At 50.4% G+C, this 11,236-nt stretch overlaps 1 protein-coding gene across 3 annotated transcripts in view; it reads left to right on the top strand.

Moving 5' to 3' along the window:
- Positions 1-2,487: 2,487 nt before the first annotated feature.
- The window catches only part of tecpr1a (tectonin beta-propeller repeat containing 1a), a 10,419-nt gene continuing 1,670 nt past the window's right edge, over positions 2,488-11,236 (top strand). The window contains exons 1-24 of one of the 3 annotated variants that reach the window (XM_081697301.1): positions 2,488-2,642; positions 3,435-3,667; positions 3,755-3,937; positions 4,030-4,152; positions 4,278-4,400; positions 4,560-4,734; positions 4,834-4,934; positions 5,030-5,131; positions 6,095-6,237; positions 6,396-6,937; positions 7,019-7,164; positions 7,404-7,559; positions 7,678-7,827; positions 8,027-8,184; positions 8,711-8,838; positions 8,919-9,021; positions 9,157-9,253; positions 9,428-9,507; positions 9,667-9,723; positions 9,852-10,026; positions 10,139-10,274; positions 10,589-10,681; positions 10,843-10,949; positions 11,040-11,159. In XM_081697301.1, coding sequence (XP_081553427.1) covers positions 3,443-3,667; positions 3,755-3,937; positions 4,030-4,152; positions 4,278-4,400; positions 4,560-4,734; positions 4,834-4,934; positions 5,030-5,131; positions 6,095-6,237; positions 6,396-6,937; positions 7,019-7,164; positions 7,404-7,559; positions 7,678-7,827; positions 8,027-8,184; positions 8,711-8,838; positions 8,919-9,021; positions 9,157-9,253; positions 9,428-9,507; positions 9,667-9,723; positions 9,852-10,026; positions 10,139-10,274; positions 10,589-10,681; positions 10,843-10,949; positions 11,040-11,159 — 3,423 coding nt within the window. In that variant the 5' untranslated portion in view covers positions 2,488-2,642; positions 3,435-3,442. Of the gene's footprint in view, positions 2,643-3,434; positions 3,668-3,754; positions 3,938-4,029; positions 4,153-4,277; positions 4,401-4,559; positions 4,735-4,833; positions 4,935-5,029; positions 5,132-6,094; positions 6,238-6,395; positions 6,938-7,018; positions 7,165-7,403; positions 7,560-7,677; positions 7,828-8,026; positions 8,185-8,710; positions 8,839-8,918; positions 9,022-9,156; positions 9,254-9,427; positions 9,508-9,666; positions 9,724-9,851; positions 10,027-10,138; positions 10,275-10,588; positions 10,682-10,832; positions 11,160-11,236 lie in introns of those variants that run through there. The other 2 variants (XM_081697302.1, XR_014117150.1) reach the window with 2 other exon arrangements.

Raw genomic sequence — 11,236 nt, 5'->3', positions numbered from 1 at the left:
TGTGGCTTGTATCTCTGTTCAATTTGCAATCAGTGGTACTAGTGGAACAACCAGTTATGCTTGATGACTACGTTTGTTTGTTTACTGAGTATTCATAATTCATTTCTAAGAAATGATGGTTCTCCTTTAACAGAAGTTTATTATGGAAAATTGAGTCACAAATGGTTCCAAAACTGGAGCAATGTCACATCCATAGTAAATAATGTAAGACAATTTTAAAAATATTTTTCTTAATAGAAGGGAAAACCTGAGAAACTGAGAAAAATGGTAAACGATTCATACTGAAATTCTCACTGTTCACTATTCTTGTGGTCAGTGGTGCTTGGAGCTCGCTCTGATCACTATTCTTGACTCCCAACTAAGGCTCATTCCTGCTCAAACGGCTCTTGGCACAAAGCCTCACATCTTGCTCCCATTCTGCAAGATTAAAAGTAACCGCGTCTTTGCAGATCCACTAATCACACAGTGCCTTTGCAGCAGGAACGCACATTCTGACAGCCTGAGGTTCGACAGCAGAGGGGTCACGAGGCGCATACCCATCGTTGGGTTTTAATTTGAAACATCCGACATCTCGCAGGCATGATCAGCTCTCCTCGTCTCCCTGGCCGCACGCCTGGCTGGCGCTTTTCGGAAGAGTCGCGTGCTGCCTGTGGAAGTCGTCTCCCTGCTCTTCAACAGGACCCCTTCAGTCCCAGACACTGAGGCTGTTGCGGAAGATGAGGTCCAGCGCCAGAAATGGGTTTGGGTGGGCCGCAGGACGAGTCAAAAGGAGGTGATGAAAAAAGATGAGTGTCCAAGACAGCAGGGCTTTTACTGGTCACCATACAGAAACTGGATTTGTGAGGACCAGCGTGTGGTATTTTGCAAGTGAGCCATAAAACTGATGCACAGTTCTTGTATTTCGCACTTAAATGGCCAGTAAATCTGATCAGTGCCTTACAACTTTTGTTTGGATTTCGTATCTAATTGTCATGAGTCTTGTATTGAAGGTGGCCTTAAATGTAGTTTACATTTTTAACTCTCATGATTCAGTGCAAGTTGCTTCATTATGTCTTGCTGCACCCAGTAGTTGCTGAAGTGAACACAGACCCAAACAGATGTCTGAGGTCTGATCTGCAAGAAATATTGACTAGCATAGTCTTTCACTCTGCAACCCTGTAATCCCATAGAAAAATGTTTACCAAAGATTTATTCAAGGCATCAGACTGTCACATATCACTTTGTAAGTGGTGCTTTGCACTTCAAGATTTTTTTTGCCCAACATCCAAACATCTCAGACCATTCAGTCATATGAGACCTGTCAAAGGATCGTATGACTCTGGTGTGTCTCACTTTCACTTTTTTTGTTTCATGTGTCCTTTCAGCCTGTTCTGTTCAGAGGCATGGACACTGTGGTCTAGCCCTGGTCTATTTTCGTCTCTTTCCGTCTTGACCGCCTCAGGGTCTCTGAGGCTTCTTTTTTTGTGTAGCTCCAGACTGCGGTAAGGTTTGGCTCGAGAGTGAAGCACCTCAGTCCAGCACCTGCTGGCGCAGCGTGGCGATGAAGGGGGCGGCAGTGTGAGGCTGGCGCAGCGTGATTGTTGGGCTCACGGGTTCGTTAGGCTCGTTTGGTCTCAGTCGGATTCAGGACATGGAGAATCGTCGTGACCTTGGCTCACTTTCTGTGTCAAGGTAGATCAGAAGGTGCTCCAAACTGTATCATTGATATGGCAATAAAACGACCAGGCATCTGTAATCTGTACAAGAATGCCACCATGTGGCTATTAGGAAGGACACTGATTTAGTTTGATTGGTTTAGGTTATTCTAAGACTATTCATGTTCTTGAATCCAGACACCAATTCGGTGCAGGATATTTAATGTGCAGTGCTGTGGTCCTACAAGCTGTGGACCAAGGACAGGCGTGAAGATGAACTAAGGCTTGGCCAGCTCTGCCTGACTCACAAGTACCCTTCTTTCCGATAACCTTCAGGCTCCAGAAAGATTTGAAAACCCTCACAATCCACACATGTATTTTTAAAATGATTTTCACCAATGAAAATGCTTCAATACATGCCAAAGAACAGTCCGATGAATGAGAGTGACTGCCCTGTATCATTCAGAGGTGGGATGAACTTTCAACATGGTGTGGATCGGATGCATCATTTATTTTATATTTACTGTGTTGTGTTTTTAATATTTTAAGCATTCGTAAATGCCTAATTATTTCTGCATTGGTATTAAATAAATCTTTTATAAAATGACCTCTCACAGTATTTCCCTGAAGAGGCTGTGGCAAAATAATATAAGACAAAGAAAGAAAACAACACCACAAAAAAAAACTTAGGAGTGGGACTTAAAAAGTTGAATATTGTTTACTATGTAACATCAATATATGTGCAGCAAAGGGTTCATTCAGAGATATTAGATTTAGTTCTGTCTAACGTTTTCTCGTTTTGGCGGATTTGGTGTGACAGACACAGCGAAGATCAGGCGCCCTCTAGCGGCCCTCTAGTGTAGAAACAGCCCCAGCATTTCCCATCGCCTTCCGTTTCAGATTCGAGCAAGTGCAGATGTAAACAGTGGATATGAATTTGTTGCGGATTGGATTTAAATGACTGGTTAAATGACCTCAAACTAACTACAGCGGACACGTAGCGAGAACGTAAGTAACCGTAACGAAGTCACGGAGGCAGTGCCCCGTTAACGAGAGATTCCCTCTTTAATTTAATTTATTTAATTTAATTTAATTTAATTTAATTTAATTCCTTATTCGCTAATATCCTGTTTTGTTTACATAAAGCAACTTCCGTCGCTATTTAGCGTTAGCTTACCTAGCTAACTAGCACATAGGTCTTGCCATTCATTTTATACCGGCACGTTAGCTCATATTTTGTTGAGTAACCTCCATGACAACTACGGGCACTAGAGAAAGTGGGCGCATTTGATTATCTAGCCAGCTATCTGGTTTAAAAAAATAGATCGTCCTCGGAATTTATAGCAGCACACTGCCATGGCACTTGTTAGCTAGCTAGCTAGGATTGCTGCGTAGCTAATGCTATTATGCAAAACTCGACGATTAAAGTTGGCCTGTATATAAGTATGATTTTATTCGCACAGCAACGTAAAAGGCCAAATAATCATGTTTGTCCATCGGCGATTGAGCCTGAGCTTTCATTTTGTCTGGTTTTCTAAGGCTCAGGAAGGCTGGTGCTTTAGTCGGCTTATTGTGCCACAACACTAACAAAACCAAAGAAGTAACCTGGTCACGGCCCTTTCGCTTAGGAATACTGATGCGAATTTAGCCGGTTCAACGATTAAGCACATTTGCTGTCGAAGCCGACTTGTGGGACAACAACATATTAGATTTAGGGAGGGTTAAGACAGCTTGCCCGTTATTTGTTATGGCGTGGGATATTTGGTTTCAGGTCTTTAGGTGTCTGTTTCTGTGCTGCAGAGTGAAGCATGCCTAGCTCCTTCCTGTGGGCAGTAGACGTGTATGGTAGGGTTTATAGCCTGTCCACAGCAGGGCAGCATTGGGAGCAGTGTCGCCATGCCCAGCTGGAGTTCAAACGGGTCACGGCTGTGCAGCAGTGTTGCTGGGGCATCGCCTGCGATCACAACATCTACCTGAACGTCCATGCCAGCGACGTGCCCATACGCTGCCAGGAAGAGGCCTACGAGAATCAGGTACCCTCCTCCACACGACCTACGCATGCAGCACGTAGCCGTGCAGAAACGTGTACAGCCAATCACTGAGTCGTTCCTTGGTGTCAGCGGTGGAACCCCGTAGATGGCTTCTCGAACCGACTGTTGCCTAGTGACCGCTGGCAGTGGAGCAATGTGACCGGGCTGCAGCACCAGCCGCTGGACGACTTTCAGCTCCCGTCGGAGAACTGGGAGTGGGAGGCCGACTGGCACGTGGATGAGAACTTCAGAGGAGAGCCCACGGAGAAAGGGGTGAGTGGAAGGGACCGGGCTGCCACTTCCCTTGAGTTCCCATGCTCCAGAGCGCCCCCTAGCTGTGACTTCTTCCTCCGTCCTGTTTCCAGGGGTGGACGTACGCCATTGACTTTCCCGCCACTTACACCAAAGACAAGAAGTGGAACTCGTGTGTCCGCCGCCGCCGATGGATACGTTACAGGAGGTACAAGTCCCAAGACACCTGGGCTAAGGTGCGTGGACTCACACGCAAACACTTGCTTTGTTGCATGGTGATTTACTTTTTCCACCTTGTTCTCAGTTCAGCTTGGTTGCCAGCTGTTGATCTTTCTTTCTCGGTGGGTGTTTACGTTCCCAGATCCCCCTGGAGCAGACGGCCTCTCTGCCCGACCCGTTTAACGACATCAGCTGTGGAAGCTGGGAGCTTACAGAGGAACCCCGAGGATGTCTGTGTTTGTGGGCCGTTTCTCTTCAGGGAAAGGTCAGCTCACACTGCAGAGCAACTTTCTGTTCAAGGGGATTTCCAACTTTTGTAATCGCTAAATACATAAAAGAAAACATAACTACCGTAGCTTTGGATAGCTGAGAACAGGAAAAGTCTTCATCTTCACTGACTTTTCTGGACTGTGTTTTGGTGCAGCTGTGGTTCCGGGATGGCATCCACCACCATAACCCAGAGGGCTCGGTCTGGGAGGAGGTGCCCACACCGGCGGAGGTGGTGCAGATCAGCTGTGGGCCAGCCGACCTGCTGTGGGCGGTGCTGTGGGAGGGGCATATGCTGGTCAGGGAAGGCATCACCAGAGACTGTCCAAGAGGTGCTAGCATCCACAACACTGCATCTTCCTGGTTTGTTGCTTTTATCGTTTCTTTTATGCATGCTGTAATTCGGTAAGAAATCATCTCTGCATTGCAAGGTTCGGCATGGGTAGTGGTTGAATCACCCAATCCAGAAGTTGGAACTATACACGTAGCAGTGGGAGTCAACGTAGTGTGGGCTGTGACAAAGGATCATAAAGTAAGAGAACGAGCCGCCGATCACACGCCCTTGTTACTTGTACCATTCTCCATTCACTGAATTGTGAACAGGTTTTTCTTTCTGTTTCACAATAGGTATGGTTTCGACGTGGAGTGAATTCCCACAACCCCTGTGGCTCAGGCTGGATTGGCATGGTTGGTGAGATGGTCATGATCAATGTGGGCCTCAATGACCAGGTACGTAACAGAATTATAAGCCACAAATGAAAATTCTGATTCCGAGTACCAGAATAACAAGGTTTATTAAGGAAGATAAGAGTGGGAAGCAGTTGTCTGATCATGTTTTTGGGCTGAAGGTCTCAGGCTGCTTCTTCTCCACTCTTACTGTTTGCACACTTGCACACACAGCACTCTTTGAGCCCTGCATTTGCAAGCCCAGACAGGCAGGGATGAATTTCTCTGTGTGTTTGTGATTGACCCGAATGCTGAGTGGTAGGCATGGGAATCACGAATGCTAAAACCAGCCTGCCTGTCTCAGCTGATGGCAGCACCCCAAAAACCCCACACATATACACACACAGAAAATAGTCATACCGCAACCAAAGTTAGCATGGACCACATCACCTAATGCTATGTATAAGGAGATGTTTTGGCCCGAAACTAGATACGCTGTACCTTCAACTGCCTTCTCAACTCTCATGTTCCTGCTGCTTATGGGAAAGTGAAGAAATGGTGTGAACATTTGGAGAATGAAGACACTGATTTCACAGATGTTCACATGTTTCACACAGATTAAATCACTGTGAAAGCTGCATTTGGACTTTACTTTTGCACTTGATAATACATCTTGCAATTCTGTTGAATAAATATATAAACCTGCCTTTCTTTTTGCCTCTGTGAGCTTGGCTACAACCCATAGTGTCATATTTCCTAAACATTTATAGAATTAGGCTTGAATAGTCTGCTACTATAGCAACTAGATTACTTAGTCACTTAGTAATTAAATTAATTATTAAGTTATTAATTAGTTACATCATTAAATGAAGTTAAACACAAAATGTTTATGCCTCCCTTTTGGACAAGCGAGCGCTTAATATAGCGAGTAAATATAGCCTCATTTTCAGCATCACTCAGCTAAAGGGAAAGGACGATGATTTCATTGGTCCTCTAAACCGCGGGTGCCACGTTGGCGTGCCGCAGGTGTGGGCGATCAGCTGCGAGGACCGGGCTGTGTGCTTCCGCCAGGGCGTAACGGCCAGCGAGCTGACCGGGAAGGCCTGGAAGACCGTGACTGCGTCCAGAGACAGCGAGCGTTTGCACTCCAGTGGCAGCAGCCTGCAGAGGTGAGTGAGGGGCCAAGATACGGCGGGGGACGTGGCACGATGCACAGTGGCAACTCCGAAAATGAGCTGTCCTCCAGAGTAAAAAATGCATAGTTCAAAAAAACAGTAGTCTAATGTTCCAGGGCCAGATTAAATGTGGTTTTGTGTGTGTCTCTCAGTGCTGGTTGTTTCTTCGGCGGTGAGGTCCATCTACAGTCCCAGGCCTCTGGCTTCAGCGACGTGGACTCAGGAACGGATAAGACTGTGGATGGAGCCCCTTTCGAGCCCGATGATGCCCCCAAACCGCGAATGCCTAAAGTAACCAGTGACAGCTTCATCTCAGAGCTGGTGTCTGACCGAGAGGCCCAAACTGGGCGGCGCGAGGGCCCGCCGGCCACCCTTGGCCCCACCATTCCGGAAGAGGAGCCTGCCGCAGACGGAGACGCAGCGCGTATCGCTGCCCCGACCCTGGTGCTCACGCCCAGCCGCTCCGGAGGCCTGGACCCCCAGTGGAGCAACGTAGACCTGGAGGAGGCCCAGACGCACCTGAGCGCCGTGGCCTTGGTGGACGCTTCGGACTCCTGCGGCCTCTCCTCCGCGGCTAACTACAACCTGGAGGAGCCGTACGGGGCCGACGAGCGGCCCATCTGGGCCTGGGTCGATGGGGGCGGCTGTGCCGTCGACTCCCACTCCCAGCTCAGCTGGTTCAACTCTTCCGCAGGTCAGCCGTTCGCCCCGCACGGCCCTTTTCTGTGAGCGTGGCACCGTTTGCCCTGCTCTGACCCACCTGCTGTCGTTGCAGGTTTGAGCTGTGCCGTCCAGGCCATGCCGTTGTCCATCACTCCCGCACAGACCACTGCCTGGCACAAGCAGATCCTGGAACAGTTCAGCGAGAGGTCCAGGAGAGAGATGGACAACTTCAGACACTACGAGCAGGCCATCGAACAGGTGCCGCCCGACCGGGGTCGTGCTGGGTGAAGCTGACCCGAGGTCCAGTTCAGTTCGTTTGTCTGGTTTCTTTGTGTGGTAGAATTGCATTTACAGGAGTAAATGCAAATGGCCACAAAGTGAGAGTGCTAAGAAAGGCTTGGAGGGTTTGATCTGGGTTAGTTACTGCGTTTCCACCCCCCCGCCAGCCTCTCCCCTGCTGCCTCATCTTCCTCGTCTTCCTCCCTGGCCTCTTCTAGTCCGTCTGGGTGAAGAAGGGCTCCATGCAGTGGTGGAGGGACTGGAAGCCTCACAAGTGGGTGGATGTGCAGTTTGCGCTGGAGCAGTTCTCAGGACCCGAAGGCCACAAGGACGGCATCCTGTTCATCTACTACACCTTCAATGAAGAGAAGAAGGTGACTTTGCTTAGCAGAAACGCGCACACACACGCAGAGTTTCAGTGAAGCAGTAAACATCAGACTGTTGGAACTGTTTGTGCCGGTGAGCTCAGTGCCTCCCCCTCTGTCTGCCCAGTACCTCCACACGTTCGTGAACGAGGTGACCATCCTGGTGCCGGTGCTGAATGACTCCAAGCACACGTTCGCCATCTACACGGCCGACAGGACCAAGCAGAGGTGGCCCATCCGCCTGGCAGCTCCCACCGAGCTGGAGATGCACGACTGGGTAGGCGTGCAGCGTGGTGAGCGGGCCTTCGGCCCAGTAGTAACGCAGCAGCTAGAGTGGGCAGTCGTCGTCTTCTGTCTTGATGCGTGGCCCCTCTAGTGACGGCTTAGGCTGTCGTGTGTCATACTGTTGTGTTTTTGACGGACTGTGTGTGTGTGTGTGTGTGTGTGTGTGTGTGTGTGTGTGTGTGTGTCCTCAGCTGGCCCTGCTCAGTGTGTCCTGCTGCGACTCTCGAGGCATCCGCGGCCCGCCCTCCAAACAGGCCATCTGGTCGGTCACCTGTAAAGGGGACATATTCGTCAGCGAGCCCACGCCAAGCCTGGAGGCCGCGCCCTACCCGATGGCCTGCGACCAAATGTTAGCGCTGCTTCTGTACTGGAGCGGCAGGGTTTCAGAAGCTGGCGCTCCTACCATAACACCGGTTTTACTCGTTTACTGAAATGATTCCTCTCGCTGCCCATCTACCTTGCACATGCACTCTGTCGTATAACTCATCTAACTCTGAATTAAGGGAGTCTACACACACAGTGTACACATCGCTGGTCCACTCCTGACCACAGGAACATGTACTGGAGGGGTGCACGGGCCTCCACACAAGAGCGACACTGATGTGGTGGTGAGGGTGCAGCGGTGTGAATGTATTGGCCACCGCAGTGTTCCTGGAGTTTTTACACGTGGCAGTGTGACTATCCAGCAAACGGCCCTCTGTTGGTCAGAAACCGACCGTTAACGTACACCTACAAGGTGTTTCAAATAAGTACCTGGTAAATGTATAAGAAACAGGAGTGCATGTTTGAAGTAGATGGCACTGAACGTTTAGCTATAGGGTTTACAGAGTTTATAGCCTTAAAGCCTATTGATGGTGAGTTTTGCTGTTGGCCAGGTTCTGGCGTCAGGTGGGTGGGCACCTGCGTGTTGTGGAGTGTAACGGTCTGGGTGTGGTTTGGGGCATCGGCTACGACCACACGGCGTGGGTCCACTCGGGCGGCTACGGCGGAGGCTTCTTTCAGGGTAAACCTTTCCCAGTGTTCCCAGCGTTCCCAGTGAGTTCCCAGGTGCCCATGCCTGACTGAGGCTTACCTTCTGAACAGGGCTGAACAGCAGCACGGACAACATCTACACGCAGACCGATGTGAAGAGCGTGTACATATATGAGAACCAGCGGTGGAATCCCGTGACCGGCTACACCAACAGGTGAGCTCTGCATCACGGGCCAGTAGATGATGTGATGAGAGAGAGATGGAGAGAGAGTGTGTGTGTGTGTGTGTGTGTGTGTGTGTGTGTGTGTGTGTGTGTACACTTGCTGCAGTAGTTGTTTGTGTCCTGCAGGGGTCTCCCTACAGACCGCTATATGTGGAGTGACTTGTCGGGCCTCCAGGAGTGCACAAAAACCAACACCAAACCACCCTCCCCACACTGGGCATGGGTTTGTCACGCTACTTATCACTTATAGTCATGTTACCGTACAGTGTGCCCGCCGTACCTAACAGTCTTCTATTTATTTTGTATTCCAAAGTTTTTGTGATCTGATACACATAGATCCCATATTGCCGTGTGGAGTGAGGAAGTCAGTACTAGTGACTGGTGTGTTGTTTGGCAGATGTCAGACTGGGCCGTCGACTACAGCGTGGCGGGCGGAACAGACAAGGAGGGTTGGCAGTACGCAGCCGACTTCCCAGCGTATGTTTACAAATATTCATTGTGCTGTGAGTGAGGTAATGTTGTCAGATGCTTTTTGATTGGCCATGAGATGTGTAGCAGTTTATGATTGCATTAACAGTCCACAGTAAACAGAATTCCTTTGCTGTTTTGTTAAACAACTTTCATTTGTTGTTTCAGGTCATTTCACGGTCATAAAACCTTGAAGGACTTTGTCCGTCGCAGGCGCTGGGCCAGGTTGGTCTCCCCCCCCCCCCCCCTCTCTCTCTCTCCCCTTTATCTCCATGTGAGATCACAGCTAACCCCATTCTTCACTGTCCGTTTACCCAGAGCGCTTCCACTTTCTACTGTTTCTCTCCGGGCAGGAAATGTAAACTCACCACAACTGGTCCCTGGCAGGAAGTCCCGCCCATCCTTCTGAGTGACATCACCATCTGGCCATGCGGCCCAGGGGCGGAGGTGGAGCAGGTGCCACTGTGGGCCATCAGCAGCAAAGGAGACGTGCTGTGCCGCCTCGGGGCCTCCGCGCTCACGCCTACCGTAGGAGATCAGTTCTGAACCCCAAACACTTCCTAGTCGGTACGTAGGCCCAGTGCGTAGAAGAAAGCTCACCCCCTCCCACGGCGTGTTGTCCAACCCCAACGGCTTCTAGGGCACGTCCTGGCTCCACGTAGGCACGGACCAGCCTTTCAAGTCCATCTCCATCGGAGGGGCGTTCCAGGTGTGGGCGATCGCCCGGGACGGCTCCGCCTTCTACAGGGGCTCTGTGTCGCCCCACAGCCCTGCAGGTTTCGTACTGTTTGTTTGTTGCGTGTTCATATTGTTCGTTGCCCGAGGCTCGGGAAGTACGTTTTGACTGCTAGAATGGACTCCTGGACTCCTACCAGCAGATGTAGTTTCTCATGCTTCCTCCTGCTTTTCATTAGTCATCAAAGTGCTCAAACGCTTCTCCAGCATTTTCAATTGGTAGCATGTTTATTTTCAGATGTTGAAAGTTTATCGTTAGGACTCTATAGGTAGTTGCACATGTGGGCTCACACGTGTGCCACATTCCTTTCATACATCTTGACGTGGTGCATTTGTCCCACGTGCACGCTCACAGGAGACTGCTGGTATCACATCCCGTCCCCAGCCAGACAGAAGCTCAGACAAGTGTCGGTGGGCAGGACGTCGGTCTGTGCGGTGGATGAAAGCGGTAAGACCCCCTGCAGTTCCTGCTGCATTTATGACTGCGCAGGCGCAGCACGAGTCTCTCCTGGCAACTCGTGCATGTGCACCTAGCGCATTCCTCACGGCACCTCGACTAAATGCCAATCCTGTGTCCTGTGCTCCCATTAACATGCGAGGCCCATGCAGGAAACCTGTGGTACCGCCACGGCGTGACGCCCAGCTACCCGCAAGGCTCCTCATGGGAGCACATCTCTAACAATGTGCGCAAGGTGTCTGTGGGGCCTCTGGACCAGGTGCGTAGGGACGTGCGATATCCCGATTCCCGCTTGCTGAGACGGCCCTAGCCGAGGCACCACATCGGTGTGCTGCGTTGCTGTTTGCAGGTGTGGATCATTGCAGATAAGGTGCAGGGCAGCCAGAGCCTGAGCTGCGGAACGGTGTGTCGCAGGCTCGGAGTGCAGCCCGTGGAGCCCAAAGGCCAGTCGTGGGACTATGGCATTGGGGTGAGCCTCCACCTCATTCTCCTCCTTCAGCCTCCTGAGCAACACCGCCGCTCGCCACTTTAAAGAGCCTGTATCGT

Source organism: Electrophorus electricus, chromosome 15 (genome assembly GCF_041902795.1).
Source record: "Electrophorus electricus isolate QZ-2024a chromosome 15, ASM4190279v1, whole genome shotgun sequence".
Taxonomy (NCBI): domain Eukaryota; kingdom Metazoa; phylum Chordata; class Actinopteri; order Gymnotiformes; family Gymnotidae; genus Electrophorus; species Electrophorus electricus.
This window is presented reverse-complemented; position numbering and strand designations above follow the sequence as displayed.